Source organism: Paramormyrops kingsleyae, chromosome 1 (assembly GCF_048594095.1).
Source record: "Paramormyrops kingsleyae isolate MSU_618 chromosome 1, PKINGS_0.4, whole genome shotgun sequence".
NCBI lineage: Eukaryota > Metazoa > Chordata > Actinopteri > Osteoglossiformes > Mormyridae > Paramormyrops > Paramormyrops kingsleyae.
Genome location: NC_132797.1, coordinates 17,804,211 through 17,821,590, shown reverse-complemented (window position 1 = coordinate 17,821,590; position 17,380 = coordinate 17,804,211). Strand labels below are relative to the sequence as shown.

Here is a 17,380-nt window from a genome sequence, read left to right as displayed (position 1 = left end):
ACAAAAATCATCCACGCAGTCTCAAGGCAAGGTATATATCGTTAATAATTGTTAATTAACACAATAATATAATTACATACCAAATGCCTAAGAAACACCTTTTAACCTCATATGGTACATTTAACTTAAGCAATCTGAGTTAATTGCTTTTGGTTATCTCTAAGTTCCTGATTTAAAACTATCATTTCATATGGCCACAATAACAATGGCTATGCATACATACACACACACACACATATATATATATATATACATACACACACACACACACACACACACACACAATGTACAACTTAATTAGACAGTATCCACGGGATAGGTCACTTGCATATTATGTTCAGGGGAAAGCAAATAGCTGAGGAGAGAGAGAGAGGGAGGGAGAGAGAGAGAATCCACTGCACGCGGAAGCCACGCATTTGTAAGAAGTGTGTATGTGCCTGATGGGTATGTTTTAAACCAATCTACTGAAATCTTTAGTTTTAATGTCGACTTTTCTGGATATCTCTTCATCGATGCCATGGTTGCCGTTATTACGGTAGGATGATTTTTCTTTGTTGTTTTTCAGTTTGTTTAGCTCTACTTACAATGTTAACTATGTTCTGTGCGTTAAAGGAGTCGGAGTTGATTTTGTAACTACTGCTCCTGGGAAGTATACGTTATGATGAGAATGCAAGGGGGAAATGGGCCATTTTAATTGTGGCAGAAATTAAGCTTTGATGGAGGAGATATTTTAAAAACAATCTTATGAGTTAACTGTTAGTGTTGAGTGTAACTTAAGTTGTGCTTAAGTGTGTTTTCCTTTCCACCCATTGAGCTGCTGTCACATTGCAGGAGCTCCGTAATTACTGTACAGAAAGCGTGAGTCGCCTTAAGGGTGAAATCCAATCCAGTAAGGGCGCTGCCACTTTCGCTCACCTTTCCAGCTTTGCGCGCCTGCTTCGGGGAAAAAACACGCAAAAGCCCAGCACTATTGCCTTAATTATTATTGTAACAAATTGTTTTTTGATTGTTGGACGTGATTGTTGACTATTTTATTATATTTTTACCATCGCTATTATTTTAATTTCTGAATTCCATAAAAGGTCGTGGGGCATTATCGATATGTTATATTACTTAATCATCCATCCATCCATCCATCCATTTTCTGTCTAGTTACCCTGGTCAAGATCGTGGAACCTATGCCAGCTAGGCAGCACAGGACACAAGGTTGGGGTAGCCCATACACATGATGCCAGTAAATCACAGGGCACGTAATTCTTGGTGAAACTTTTATTGCATGAAGGGATCCAATTAAACAAAACCAATCCTCCGTGTGATCATTTAGCTATAAGTAGCACATGCTGTTTCCACTGCCCGCCGCCGGCCCGCAAAGACGCGCCTATCAAATCGCTCATAGAGGCGTAACTCCGCTCAGAATGGGCGCAGTGACTCACTGCTGCTGTGCAGCCCAGCTAGCTGCTTGATCGTTATCCTGAAGACAGTTACGACGTAACCAGGTGGAAAAGACAAATACAATTTAGAATAGTGGTCTTTGGTTATACAGATGCTTTAATGCATATTTTAAAGTTATTGCCTATGTAGTGTAAAAAGTTTGCCTTAAATGACAACTCATTATAATGACCTTGGCCAGGGGTCCCCAACTATTTTCCCCCTGAGGGCTGTTGAGGCATTGTGCTCTTTCACACACAGTCTAGAGTTGGGGTGAACATGCTACCACGAGCCATGCGGAGTGTTTCATTGTGGCCCAAGATGGCCCCATACACTTGAGGTATCTCCTCACACTCCACAGTCTTGTTGAAGATCATTGGTACATTTTGTTCAGCTAAAGATCTTCATGTTCCCCCGACATGATGTTGGAAGCTCATAACTGTTGAATTTTTGTAAAGGCGGCGACCGATGTAATTCCAGGTATTAAATACCTTAGCCAGTGCACTCATTGATTAGCACTTAAAGAGAAAAGAGGGGAAAATGTGTGTGATTCTGGCTGTGATTCTTATTATTTATTAAGCATTATTAATTAAAACCATCTTTTTAGTAAAATATAATACTTTTTGACTTCATTAGACCATGATAAAAGTGAGAAGACATAAGTCAGTATAACGAAGGCAGATGCACAAGAAGCAAGAAGTGAAATCTAAAAACTTCAAGCCAAACCTAATTGTGGTCATTTCCATTCATTTTGATCAGATTCCCAATCGCACCCCCTCATTAAGACAAGTGCCCCCTTCAAAATGGAACATGGTCCAAAACAATGGGAACTATATATTATGTTAGTGCTTCTACTGGCTGTCGGATTTGGTAAACTTCACCACCGACACCACCCCCCCCCAGTCTCCCCTGGTGAAAATGCTGCCCCCCCACATTACATTTGTTCTGACTCCAAACTTGGTGACACCAAAACAAAAAACTTCACTCACGTGAACAGCCAGTAGGAGCATAAAACGAATACAAAGTAATAACAATAGAAATATTAACAACAACAATAAAACACAGAGAAATTATACTTAAAACTTGAATGGCTGTTAGCAGCTGAGAGTCAGACTTTATTCAGCACAACCCTAAAATGTGGCATCACCTTAGCAATTGATGACATATATCACATAAACATATAATTGCAGGTACTCAAAAGGCGGATTGGCAGAGTATATAAATAAAATTCTAAAATCTAAAACCTATTTGGCAAATGTTGGGGGTTAAGGGCCTTGCTGAAGGGCCCACAGACATGTGACCATTCCACTGATCTGTAGGCAAACCATATAGGGTCATAGAGAGCTTCACTTGTGTTTTTCAGGGATCACTGGATAATTTTCTCAAAACACTTCATAACTACAGAGGTCAGGGCCATTGGTCTGTAGTCATTCAAAAAGGGGATTTTTAGTTTTTTAGGGATTGGAATCATGGTTGATGATTTTAAGCATGTGGGTACTATGCACTGGCTCAGACTCTGGTTGAGGAGATCCACAAAGATGGAAGTCATTGGGTCTGCACAGTGAAGTGAAGTGAAAGTGATTGAGTGCTTGATTGTAGTGGATGAGATGCGATCAGGGCGGGCCAGCTGCCTTCCTGATCTTCTGTCTCTGGAATATGCCTCTCCTATTGATCAGTGATGGTGATTGGGGGGGGGGGGGGGGGGGTGTTGTGGAGCCTTTGAAGAAAGATCTGGCAGTGGGGGAGGGGGAGACAGACAAGGTGTCACAAAATCATGAACAATTCTGCCCATCCACTTCAGGGGATCCTGAAGCTCCCCTGGAGCCCATTTAGCCACCGTGGTGTGCTACTGAAGAAAATGCTACTGAAGTATTCTTGCTGCCACCAGACAACACAATGCCTGCTCTTGATGCGGCACTCTCCATCCACAGCCATAACACGGCAGGAAGCATCCTGTTTTGTTACAAAACAATCCAGTGCTTTTTGTTCTAACTGCACATAATTTGTTTGCACATAATTATTATTATTCTTACCTTTTTAAATATTTATTTTTAGTGTCACAATATTTTCTTTATTTGTGTGGCATGTGTACTTTTTAAATCTGCTTGCACATTTACTTTGTTTACTGTATGTGTATGTCTTCTTACCTTGAGTGTTTGGTCCTACATTTATGTTTGTCTGCACTATATGTATGTTCGTTTGCACTATATGTATGTCTGTCTGTACTATATGTATGTTCATCTGCAGTATAAGCATGTTCGAGTTTGCTGCTCTATGCACCTGAATAAAGTTGATCTTAATGTAAAGGTGATGGGGCTAAATGATGGGACTAGTCTTTGTTTTAGTGGTGATTATTTTGAGATGCAAGAATCATAGAAAGTAAATTAAGTTTCTAGTTAAACTCATATTATTTCGTTAGTCCACGGATGCCTTCCTTTAAGATGTTGTTGCATTGCAGTCGTGCTGTTGTGATATCTAAGTTCCAAGATGACTGCATATTCATGTGAAGCGCTTCCACACAATTGAGGCTTTCGCTCTCATCTGTTATGCTCCGTCTTCCTTTAGCCATATTGCAAAATAATCGAGAAGGCAAATTTTAACTGATGCTTTTTTATAATCAAGTAATGGAGTTTAATCTCGTAATCGTGATGCATTGTGCAAATGTGCAAAGTGCACAGCTTGATCGCACGAACTATGAACGTCTCCTTGTCCGCATATGCAGTGTGGATGAGCGACTGTTGCACATGTGCAGAGAAGTATGACCCAGCCCATCCAGTGTTTCTCATCCACTGGTCCTGGGCCATGGTGCCCTCTAGTGGGCTGCAGAACTGTGGTGGGGAAAACATGGTTCCGGCAATGGACCACTGCATGAATGCATGCCAAATGCGAAATTCTCCATTCAAAAGAATGCAAAATTATCCATTCAGCGAAGTTTATAGAGCGAGCAGGGCTGGGCGATATAAATGATATATCGCCTTATCGTCACATAAAATTTATTCGATAAAATAATAAACTGTAAATAAGGGACATAGGCTGTTGTGTGCTATCAAGCAATCTCATCACAGAAATGAACACAATTCTAATTAATCATATGGCTGTCTTTTAAGAACGGATAACCTATGTCCAACAAACACCCAGCAAGGTTGATTGAGTTACCGAAGCATATGCCATACGCCACTGTGTTGGTCGTGGAAGAGGTAAGTGCCTCCAGAGGAAACTTAAAGTGTCGGTGAAGAAAGATACAGCTCAGTAGCAACATCATCTTTTAAATGAGATATTATGGATAAAGAATATAAACAGACATCAGTGGTGTGGTGGTACTTACTGCAGTTTAAAGTCCGACATGAAAGAGATGTGCTGTGTATTGCAAACTCTGCCAAAACGTTTTGCTAACGAAACCTGGAAATACTGTGAACTTATTTCGCCACTTGAAGCACTGCCATCCAGTGCAGTGCAAATGCTTATAGTCAGAAACACCAGCAATCATGGTTGCCACTTTCAATCTGTAGAAATAAAGGGACAAAAGGACAAATCGTGTCTCATATTGGTTAAAAATGGCAACCAGCAACAGACTGTATTATTGCTGTTTTGTCATGTTATGCCTAAAAATTTTCCCATAAGATTTATTAAAAAGTGATTTCAGTTTGCAGACCATTCATTTTATCGCCTTTTTCGTGTTCATGAATTTGCAATTCTAAGGGAAATATAAGAAAAAAATGCAGCCTTGAAGTTAAATAATCATTCAGTTATATCGTGATAATTATTGATATGGACAGATTTGGGGAAAAAAACATTGTGATAAAATATTTTGCTATATTTCCCAGCCCTGTGAGAACCCATCACCCCCCCCTGGAAAGGATGAGAAGCCCTGGTTAAATCGAGACTTATTGCCGTAACCCAGCAGACTATCACGGTTCTTCCGATGTGACAGTTGCCTGTGTATAATATGCAGTGCCGATACTAATGATGCACATTGTGCAGACCTAGTATTGAAGGTGGTGCAGTGAGCATCACTGTCACTGCACACTGCCGCTTTTTGTGTGGGGAGTTTGCATGTTCTCCCGGTATGCGAATGGGTTTACGCCGGATCCATCTAAGGTTGGTTTCTGTCTTGCACCAGTTATTATATATATATTGCATAAATGATGAATCTACTAATTAATATGACACTTAGTGGAGTACTTGAATATTAATACAATAGAAAGTGACAGGCCTAATCTATTTTATGTCTGTCAGAGCTTATTCATTTCCAACCCTCTCCTAAATATACCACAGTGTTTGGAGTAACCGTCCAATATAACCGTGCATTTGCTGATTGAACCACTAGCTTACCATGTTTGGAATGGCTGGGGTGCCCCTGAGCAGAAGTTTGGGAACTGAAGCGCTGTTCTTTTAGTGATCCGACAAAATATGTCGAACTCTTTGCAGTTACAAAAGAGGTTCTGGTTATTTTTTATTGTAATACTGTTTAAATGTATATATTCCTCAAGATAATTTTCGTTGGCAGCCTGAGACACAGTACTATTATTATTATTATTATTGTAGTTGTCTCCTGACTTGCCCTTCCCTCTTAAAGTATGCACGAACTCACCACCTCTTGCACAGTAATTTGGTACATATTTAGATTTCCTTTAATCTTCAAGCAGCAATGAGACCTATCGAGAAACACTATGACCTCACACCTCCAGGGTGAGTCACACCCATGAAGAATCCGCCTCCCACACTCTAGTGATATGTGGTTTATATGAATTGTTATCTCTGAATTGTCAGTTTTGTGTGAGTGTATCCTGCCTAGTGAATCATGTGATTAGGCAATTAATCGATTTGTTGGGTCAAAACAACTGCACATACATGACACAAAGAAACATGCAAATACTTTATTTAAAGAACATCAAGAGGTATTTTTTTAAAGTCAAAGTTGTAATTAAAACTTAACACTGCAGATAATCTCTATTTAAAGTGAGGAAGTGAACCAGAATCGTAGATCTGTTGTCTTCACCATATTTAGCTTGTACTTTATATTGCGGCATATGGTATTTTAACAGTATTTTCAAGAGTAATTCTATTGCGCTATTGTGAAGTCTTGGGCGATAAAATGTGCAGAGCGGGGTGTGGGAGGTCCCTGGCTAATTATTTTGCCAAAATTTCAAAATACCCAAACCTAGAACAACTTTAAAACTTTTCATAAAAGTTTACCCATCTCACTGAACTGCTTTGTCTTTGTGTTTGTTACAATATGTCTACCCTTTGCTGGTCTGATAGAACATCATTGCTGTACACGTGCCAACCATGACCATCTGCATTCATGGACAAATGAAGTATGTCCACAAATGAGCACATGGACTGTAACGGCACACTGAAAGGTGTGAACTAGGCTTTACACAGGGGTGCTCATTCCTGCTTTTGGAGATCTACCACCCTACAGAGCCTAGGTGCAGCCCTAATTTAACAGACCTGACACAGATAATCAACTAAGTTAACATAGCTGGCGCTAGTACTGAGATGCTACTGAAGGACCTGATTATCTATACCAGGTGTGTTAACTTACGGCTGCAATTAAACTCTGCAAAAACGACTACTCCTAGCTTAACACATCAACCATAACATTGCTAGGTGGTGATGTCATTATACGCAATTTATACCAGAAACTGCAAAAAAGCAGCCAAAGACAAAATTTGTTGATTATTGATTAGTTGTTGCAGCCCTAGTTATGATAAATGGTATTGGTTATTGGTTAGTGAAAGAATCATGTATTACCATGACTATGGAAGCGACTGAACCTATCACACTATTACAGTGTATGTTTTAAAAAAAAATGCGGGTCAGGAAGCGGGTCGGGTACAATATATATATATATTTTTTTGCGGTCCGAGTTGCGGGCGGGTTATTGAAAACGTCGGTCGGGTTCGGGTTGTTTATACATTGACCCGCGCATCACTGTTACACATGTACAAGTACAAGGCAACGAAATGCAGTTTAGGTCTAACCAGGAGTGCAATAAGCAGTAAGTGCAGGATAAGGTATAAGTTATAAGTGCACTTAAATGGGATATGTGCAGGGAGAAAGTAAGGGGAATAAGGGGAATTTAGGAGCCTAACCCAAGAGAAAGTGTAATAACTGGAAAAACTCAGCTTCTTAACTACCGTTCTGATGTCTTATGTTGGAAGAATGTTCCCTTTTTCGCTGACTGAAGCATCTAGAACAGGGGTGTCAAACTCCAGTCCTGGGGGGCCAGAGCCCGGCACAGTTTTTGGTTTACCTTCATTTAACAGACCTGATTGAACTCCTTGTGCTAATTACCACAGAGCTCATAAGCTAAATCATTTGTGGTGGAGCAGGGAAAGAGCTAAGATACACAGGGCTCCAACCCCCCAGGACTGGAGTTTGACACCCCTGATCTAGAATGTTTACAATTATGGTCTCAAATAGTCACAGTCTGATGTTTATCTGGAATGCTCTGATGCTCTCCATCTAGCATGATACTATTTGAGGATTGATTTAACTTTTCAGTGTTAGCCATGCCCAGTATTCATCATTAGGTGCAGCTAATCTAAAATATTCTCAGTTCAATTCTCAATTCCTATCACGAGGCTCCTTGTCTTTCTTTGGTGAGCTGAATGGAATGGCTCGATAGAGTGAGATATCAAGGTGGTTCTTTTTCATGCTGGAAGAATAATGTGTGAGAAGGGATACACACATTTCAGCAACAAAACTGTGAAGTAAGAACAGTCAGATACATGTTATATAGCCCCCTTGCCCCCACCATTTTATCACTGCTGCCCCCCCACAGACACACACAGGCTGGGCAATGTAAAGGAAATATAGACTTATTGTAACCTAAAATTTAAACAATTGCACAGGGGAGTTTCTAGCTATTGGCGGGCTAAGTAAAGTTTACCTGGGGCTTGACTTTTTTTGAAAGTAGATTTGCATTGGGGCTAAAATACTCTGTACTATAGTCGCGAATGATCAGACCTAATGACGCCCATGCGATTAGAGAATGAGAAACTACAACATCAATAAGGAATGTAACTTGATTGTACACAGGAGCCTATGACATTACAGAAACAGATGCAATTCCAACCATCCATAAATCCATTTCCTATAACCACTTGTCGTGTGTAATCATATGGTAATCTTTTAAGAACAGACACACTATGCTCAACAAATTCACAGCAAGTTTGATTGTGTTAGCAGAGCGGTAGTATGGCTCTGTCTGGGGAGTACAAAACTCACCACCTAATTTGGGCAGGTGTGTTGTATTTCCGAGACGGACCACACCGAAAGATCTACCTGTCTAGATTTGCAATCTACTGGTGTTCATTTGCATAAGTGGAGAAACTGAAAGCTGTCAGGTCGTACAACTGATGGCTGTCAAGAATAATTAAACTGCTTATGAAACTTTTAAACCGTTTAGGGGAAAATAGTGAATGTTTTAATGACTGGCTAAGCTTTGAGACTTTCGAAGAGTCTAGTAAAGCATCATGTAACAAAACTGGAGTGAAGTGGAGTGAACCACGTGAGAAGGGTAATTGCCAGTGAAGTGAACAAGCACCAGAAATGGGGCACGCTGATCTGAGAAAAGGTCTTCAGAATGGACTTCTTTGGAATGGCAATAAATTCAGCAAAAGACATACTGTAATAAAATGGTAATATTTAAGCGTTTTAATGTTGTGTCTGTGATTATCATCTGAGAATGCATTCCCTACTTAATTATTGTGGGACTCCATTATAGGATGTGCTGGAGCATGGAGGGAGTAACGAGAGAATTATTTTTAGGGGAGCTTTTTATATTATTCTTATCTTTGTTGTCCTTTTTCTGACTTTGCGCTCATGAGAAAGCCTAACATTAACTCATATCTGGAGTTTAACAGAATCCATGTGACAGACCGTGAGACCGTCGAAGGAAAGATTTTGTGGGCTGATGAAGATATTAAAGTTGATGACTAAAGCTGAACTCTTTGGTGTTAGAGTGAAATGCTGTGTTTGGCACAATAATCACTGTGTTTTCTGTCAGATGTGCCCCACACTCTGGGGCTTTTTTTCAGCACTGGGAAGCTTTTAGGGTGAAAGGAGCCAAATCCCAGAGAACCTCAGTCAAAAAACCACTATGTTTAGGGTGAAGAAAATGACTCAAACCAGCAAACACTGTAAAGGAATGGCTGAAATCACAGATGGCCTGATTTATCAACACAATAATAACAAGGACAGAAGATTACTTTTGTGAACAAGATGTATTTTTCATTTAAAAGTTATATCATATAACCAAAGGAATGGGATACTTTTGATTTATGTAAAAGCACCTCTGTGAAAATTGATTTTGTTTCAATATCATCAGTCAGACCAGATTTTTGATGGAAAAACAAATAAATCTATCATTCTGGCTTGACAGAAGTAAAACCACATAATTATCATTGCAAAGACATGCTCATCACTAAAAGCAAAGTGGAGGTGGCAAGTCTTGAATGTTTTTTATTTTGGAAAATGAGACCGACATTACCTGGGACGGGGCCTCAGGGGCTGGTGGCCACACAGCCTGCAAGAAGGGTGATGTGTGTTTGTAATGGAAAGCAGTGCTTACCAAATGGAAACCTTCAGTTTGTAATCATCATCGGGATAGCAAACCTTAGTGTATCTGGATATAAAGCAAGCAGTGCACATCAGTGAGATCTGTGTTCTGCTGATTAGTTGTGCTGGTCATACTTTACTTAAAGCAGTCATGTATAATGCATTATAGATACCTTCATAATGCATCATAATGGCTTATGCTGACCATTATAATGCATTATGAAGGTATCTAGTGCATTATAGATGAGAGCTTCATAGAATATTTATGATGCATAATAAACATGGCTATTATGTGTTATGCTTTTTTATAAATAATTATAGCCATGTTTAAAATATTTTATGAATATGCATGTATATGAATTTATGATTATAATGCATTATGAAGGTATAATGCATTATGATGACTGCTTTAAGTAAAGTGTTAGTGTTGTGTTCTTTGCATTATGCTTTAGAGAACTATGGCATGTGGATGTGAAAAACAGATTTAAACATTTTTGTTTATTTAACCAGCTAACTGATAACCCTGACTAACTAACATCACTTCCATTGAGATTACAGCTTATTTGTGAGAGAGAAGTCTTGTGTGTGTTGAAGGTGTGTGTTGATGATGAGGCAGATAAAGAAATGAACTGGAAACCAGTGTGAGTGACCACTGTCGTTGTGGTGCTCTATTACAGGCACAGCAATGTTCGTTCACCGTTTGCCAGCTGAAAAGCCTCCACCAAAGTGAAGCTAACAAACAGTGAGCTATAGAGAAGCAACTGCACTGCATCTTAAATCATTCTTCCAAAGTGAATTCCAACCAGAAAGCTTTTTAATTAGTCCCACATTGCTTTCCCCATAAATGACAAACAACAGTTTAGATTTAACTAAATACTTCCATTTGAATTGTCAAACTTCTGCCATGATTTACATGTACTTATTCCGAAGATGCTTTTGTCCGAAGTGATTTACAAATGAGAAACAGAGAGCAGGGTCAACCATTGTTCCCGGTACAATTATGGTTAAAGGCCTTGCTCAAGGGCCCCATGGTGTAATCACTCTGCCAGCCAAGGAAACTGAACCAGCAACTTTCCAATTACAGGCATTGAGTCCGAACCCACAGAGCCACCCACTGCCTCCTCCATGTTATTCCTCAAGCACTAGTGCTACAGGCGCAGATGTGCATAATAATTCATTTAAATGTTGCCTTTCGCACTGCCGCAGATAGTCTTTGGTGATTGTTCATTGTTCCTTTCCCAGATCCTGCAGGTGAATGTTGTGATGTCCCTCTTGTTGTACATCATGTTCCTGGCATACATGTGCGGCATCCAGGCCCCGCCTCCAGGTCGACATACGGCCAATCCTGACCCGGTGAGCTCCTTGATATTCCAAGTGCTACAGGCTGAAATCAACAGGGGGAGGGCCCAACACGACCCTGACAGTGAGGAAGAGGTACTCGACTCTCCTACACCACCAATTGACCGCCTGTCAGAGGACTTGGATTACTTGCAGGAAGCACCACCTATATACCAACCGGTGATGGATGTTGGCTGGGAAGTACTCCAGCACAAAGGCTACAACTCACCCCGTGTCCTGCTAAGCATGCGCCCCCCCCTGCAGCCACCGCCTCCATACCTCATGGATGACTTCACAGCCAGTTCACACGCACCCAATCGGACACGGAAGAAGCGGCAGTCTGAGCACCGGAGCTCCCATGGGGAGTACTCTGTGTGCGACAGCCAGAGCCAATGGGTGACAAACAAGAGCAGCGCCGTGGACATCCACGGCCGGCAGGTCACCGTCTTGAGCGCCGTACGGTCCGGCAACACGGACGTCAGGCAGTACTTCTATGAGACGCGGTGCCACAAAGCCAGGCCAACTCAAGGGGGCTGCCGCGGCATCGACGACAGGCACTGGAACTCGCAGTGCAAGACGACGCAGACGTTTGTTCGTGCGCTGACCTCAGATCAGACCTCGGTGGGATGGCGCTGGATACGCATAGATACTTCGTGTGTGTGTGCCCTATCGCGCAAACACCGTCGCGTATGACATGGGCTGGTGTGGCCTGGACAAGCGGGAATATAACTTATTACTTAACTTAAACTGCATGTTGTATATTTATATATGTTTATATGACTATAAGGTCTGCCTTTGTATTTTATTTATTAAAGTTTGTATCTGACAGAAGCTAAAATCTAGTCAGTTCTAATAGTGCCAGAAAGCCAGTGTGACCTCAACAAACACTTGACCCCAAATAACAGGACACCTCAGCATATAGTACAGTATTTCATCCTGTCCACTTGTCCCATTCCCATTTCCCTGCTCCCTTTCTGAAATCCTTGCTTTCTCTTCCAGGGTATAGCAGTTTAATTCCTTGAGGAAAACGCTGATATTTTACTACTTTACAATTGACAAAAATGTATTTCATTAAAGTATTTTTTATTACCATCAAAGAGCCCGGGATTCTGGGTGTGCTCTTGTTCCATGTGTGGTATGAGGCATTGAAAATTTGTCATACAATGTTTTTAACTGATGTCACAGATGTGCACTGAAACAAGCTGAAATTGTTTACAGTCATGGCCGAAATTATCGGCACCCCTCGGAATTTTCACAGAAAATGCACCATTTCTCCCAGAAAATTGTTACAATTACAAATGTTTTGATATACACACGTTTAGTTCCTTTATGTGCACTGGAACAACACAAAAAAACAGAAAAAAAGCCAAATTTGACATCATTTCACACAAAACTCAAACACTGGGCTGGACAAAATCATTGGCACCCTCAACTTAATATTTGGTTGCACACCCTTTGGAAAAAACAACTGAAATCAATCGCTTCCTATAACCATCAACAAGCTTGTTACACCTCTCAACTAGAATTTTCCACCACTCTTCTTTTGCAAACTGCTCAAGGTCTCTCAGATTTGAAGGATGCCAACAACAGTTTTGAGATCTCTCCATAAGTGTTCAATCGGATTTAGATGCGGACTCATTGCTGGCCACTTCAGAACTCTTCCTACACTGCACCCCAAAATCTTTTGGTAGTCTTCAGATTTCATGATTCCTTGCACACAGTCAAGGCACATAGTGCCAGAGGCGGCAAAACATCCCCAAAACATCTTAGAACCTCCACCATGTTTGACTGTAGGTACCGTGTTCTTTTCTTTGTAGGCCTCATTCCGTTTTCTGCAAACAGTAGAATGATGAGCTTTACCAAAAAGCTCTACCTTGGTCTCATCTGTCCACAAGACGTTCTCACAGAAGGATTTTGGCTTCCTCAAGTACCTTTTGGCAAACTCCAGTCTGGCTTTTTTATGTTTCTGTGTCAGCAGTGGGGTCCTCCTGGGTCTCCTGCCATAGTGTTTCATTTCGTTCAGATGTTGATGGATAGTTCAAGCTGACACTGTTGTACCCAGAGTCTGCAGGACAGCTTGAATTTGTTTAAAAGTTGATTGGGGCTGTTTATCCACCATTCGGACTATCCTTTGTTGCAGTTTTCTATCAATTTTTCTCTTCTGTCCACGGCCAGGGAGATTAGCTACATTGCCATGTGTTGTGAACTTCTTGATTATGTTGTGCACAGTGGACAAAGGAACATGAAGATCTCTGGAGATGGACTTGTAGCCTTGAGATTGTTGGTAATTTTCCACAATTTTTGTTCTCAAGTCCTCAGACAGTTCTCTGCTCTTCTTTCTGTTCTCCATGCTAAGTGTGGCACACACAGACACGATTTTGAAAAGGTGCCAATAATTTTGTCCGGCCCATTTTTGGAGTTCTGTGTGAAATTATGTCAAATTTGGCTTTTTTTCTCTGTTTTTTAGTGTTGATCCAATGCACATATGTATACCAAAACATTTCTAATTGCAACAATTTTCTGGGAGAAATTGTGCATTTTCTGGAAAAATTCCAGGGGTGCCGATAATTTCGGCCATGACTGTATATACAGCGGTGCTGATGGCTGTAAAGAAAAATTTAACGATTCAGTTAAAAACAAGCAAAAAAGAATATTGGATTTAACACCTTCTACATGGTTTCATTGAATGTTTGTCTTTAACAAGCTACTAGAAAAGACATTTCAGGCATAAGCCTGAAATTGTAATACATATATAATAGATATAGATAATCTGTAGATAATACATAGATAATCTGTGTCTGGCACAGAGTTAGATATACAGCTTTATGGACAACGTACAATGCCTCAAACATTGCTATTTAACATTATTACTATTATATGCACATTCATAATGCATTTATGCAGCTTTAATATACATTAATAACAAACATATGATTACAATGTTTGTTATTATCATATAATATTCATTATTAATGTATAATGATTAATATGATTAAGAGAGTCTTTCCGGTGTCCCCCAAATGGGAGGGGGAAGTCATATGCCAGTCACACCAGAGAAGGCTGTGGAAACCAGCCGAAACAGATACAGAGGATATCAGGATGGGTAACGCAGTTATCTTTGACGCTGTACTATTCAGGGGAAATCTGTCTTAAGGTGCACTGTCTAGCCATAGACAAGGCATTTGGCCACATAATCACTCTCTTAAGTTGGTTTACCAATGTAAGTTAGCTGTTTCATTTTTAAGGTTAATATTTAAGGTGTGATCAGAATTTGGGGATTTGCGTAACCAGTGGGCATTTCTCCAGTGTATTATCCTTTCCTATCATTACTTCCCCCAGCATTATTATTATCATTATTAATTCAGGCATTGTGCAGTATGAAATGGTTATTGAGTTGATCTTAGGAAGAACTGCAGTGGGAGGGGCTGCAGCGGTATAGCTTTTGGCTGCCGTCAGCCACACGCAGTGGGGATCATTGTGGGGATGAAAATGTGTCAATGTGGAAACAAACATACAGCAATATGTTTATCCTCAATGTATATTTAAACAGCTCTTGGACACCTACAATTGGTTTTAACTTTGAAACGTTAATTGCATTGCAAATAGAATGCTCAACTAAAGGTAACATAGAAGAATCTGCTTACACCAGACTCCTAAGGAGCTTATCCAAATCTCTGCATTATTATCTATACCAGCAGATCTATTCTTCACTGCATAATGTGGATGAAAATTCTGCACTATAGACTTTGTTTAATTTTTGCTGAACCTCATTCAACTTTTTTGGAGAATAAAGAGATTTATGCTCTATTTGCATGTAACAGTTTTAGGACCATGAATTATTGTTGACTGAAATCATTTAATGATCAAATCATAAGTGTGTTTTAAAAGTACACCATAAGTGCACGACTTCTTCAGGTTTATGTTCTGTGCATTTGCAAAAACATCAACGACTCAGTTGCTTTTCCTTTTCCTCCCTTCCTTCATTATGCAGCTGCTATCATCCATCCATCCATCCATCCATTTTATGAAACTACTTACCCCATTCAGGGTCACAGGGGGTCTGGAGCCCATCCTGGAGGCTACAGGCGCAAGGCAGGGAACAACCCAGGATGGGGCGCCAACCCATCGCAGGCAGCTGCCATCATTGAGTCTTTAAATAATAGCTGCTTCTTTCTTATATATGTAATAATTGCAAGACTTATGATTGATGCAATTATTAGAGAATAAAATGAAGAACCAGTCACTAAATCTCCATTGACTGTCATAGATTGATATGTGAAGAACTCACCAATATTGATTTACACCATAAGTACTTCAAACACATTACTTCATAGTATCCATGTTAGTTATGAATCTCACTCTTCTTATTACATTACCTTGGCTTCACATTTTCCTGGTCTAAAATTGCAGCAGTTGACTAAGTTCACTGTGATAGAAAACGCCTGCAATTAAACCCTTTGGAGCATCTGTTACACCACCATACATATTGGCAGGGTGGTCAAGTTATGTACAGCCAGACGCCATCACCCATCCATGTAATTAGTCTGCAAAAACAAACCCCTTACTATTAACTGCCAGATTTGTTTATTATTGTCTGTACTCTCAACTAAACTGTAATTACCAGTCAGACTGTAGCCTCTGTATCATGCATCGTATTTTATAATTGTCCTAGAATTCTTATGTATATTTAAAATTTAATCTTCTAACCACAAAACAACCGACAAACAGTTATTTTAAACAGAGAAGGGATCATTTCACGCAATATAAGATGCATGGAGGCCAAACGAAGCTGAATTTATTTTCCTTTACTATTGGAATCCAGGCTGAGGTTATGCAGTAATAACTGTGATACAGAAATAAAATTAAAATAAGTGGCGCTGTATAGTTTCAACATCCAAATGCCATTAGATCCATCCCTCCATCCATCCATTTTCCAACCACAAGAACCCAGGCAGAGCCCATCCCAGGCCGCACAGGGCACAAGGCGGGCATATACCCAGGATGCCAGGCCATTGTAGGCAGTGCACGACTGGGGTTACAAATTGCCCCAGGGTCCCCCGAGATTCCCAGTTTGTCAGATAGCCAGTCCGGCCCTGATCGTAGGGCACATTCACACATGCATTCACATGAATTTTAGAGATACCAGTAAGTAGTGATGGACAAAATTATGCTTCTTGAACCATTTGCTGTATTTTGTGACCCCAAGCGAACATGCAAACTCTACACAAACAGAACCATGGTCAGGAATCAGGCCTATAAGCCCGCAGGTGTGAGGCCACAGTATTACACTTTCACCTACATTGATAAGTCAGAAACATCAGCACATGCACAAACCATAATGAGCTTTCGAAAGTCTCCACAGGATGTCAAGGACACTTAATTTAACCTGAAGTCCCATGAACAGGTGTAAATATTTTGTGTCCAGTTCTCACAAATCACAATTGAAATCAATCAGGTAACTAATAACATTATAGATTTAGTACATAATTGATATTATTGTAAGATTATTGCAATGTTTCAATTCATAGGGATCATTGCACAACAGGCAATACACCCCGAGTCAGTAAATAATTAAGTTAAAAACTAATAAAAACTACAATAATTAATTCTTTTTTCCTAACCCAAGCTGTGGAGCGTACAAAAGCATTTCATAATCTGTTCATTCATGCACAGTGCCCACAAGTTTAGATATTTGCCATTTTTGTCATGTTTTGGTATCTTCCAGACATCCACTAATTCCTGCCATGTTTAAAACTGGAACAAATAGCGATATTTCTCCATTAGCTTAGGTTGTTTAGCAACAATCCGTTATACAACATCCTCATCCAATGAATGACTGCAGTACAATTGTCCACTAGACAGTTTCAGTACAGTTTCAGGAACGGCAGCATCAACAGCTGAATGGACTACAGAGCAAGGGCGTAACTTTGGCTGGAACATTGGGGGGGTTGAGGTCTCCACCCATTACGGGGGAAGCATGATTATTGGGGGGGGGTTCTATTAGCTGGTTTTGATTTATTGGGGGGGCTACAACCCCTCTATCCTC

General features: G+C 40.3%; 1 protein-coding gene across 3 annotated transcripts; it reads left to right on the top strand.

Moving 5' to 3' along the window:
- Nucleotides 1-379: 379 nt before the first annotated feature.
- On the top strand, nt 380-12,676 carry LOC111846987 (neurotrophin-3-like). Of its 3 annotated transcripts, XM_023817765.2 has the most exons (3): nt 385-535; nt 4,536-4,625; nt 11,239-12,676. In XM_023817765.2, exons 2-3 carry the CDS (start codon nt 4,548-4,550, stop codon nt 12,025-12,027), a joined length of 867 nt encoding a protein of 288 aa, XP_023673533.1. In that variant the 5' UTR covers nt 385-535; nt 4,536-4,547; the 3' UTR covers nt 12,028-12,676. The 3 variants fall into 3 exon arrangements, with proteins under 3 accessions (XP_023673535.1, XP_023673533.1, XP_023673534.1); XM_023817767.2 differs by lacking the exon at nt 4,536-4,625 and having other exon boundaries at nt 380-444; nt 11,239-12,674; XM_023817766.2 differs by lacking the exon at nt 4,536-4,625 and having other exon boundaries at nt 11,239-12,671.
- The last annotated feature ends 4,704 nt before the right edge of the window (nt 12,677-17,380 follow it).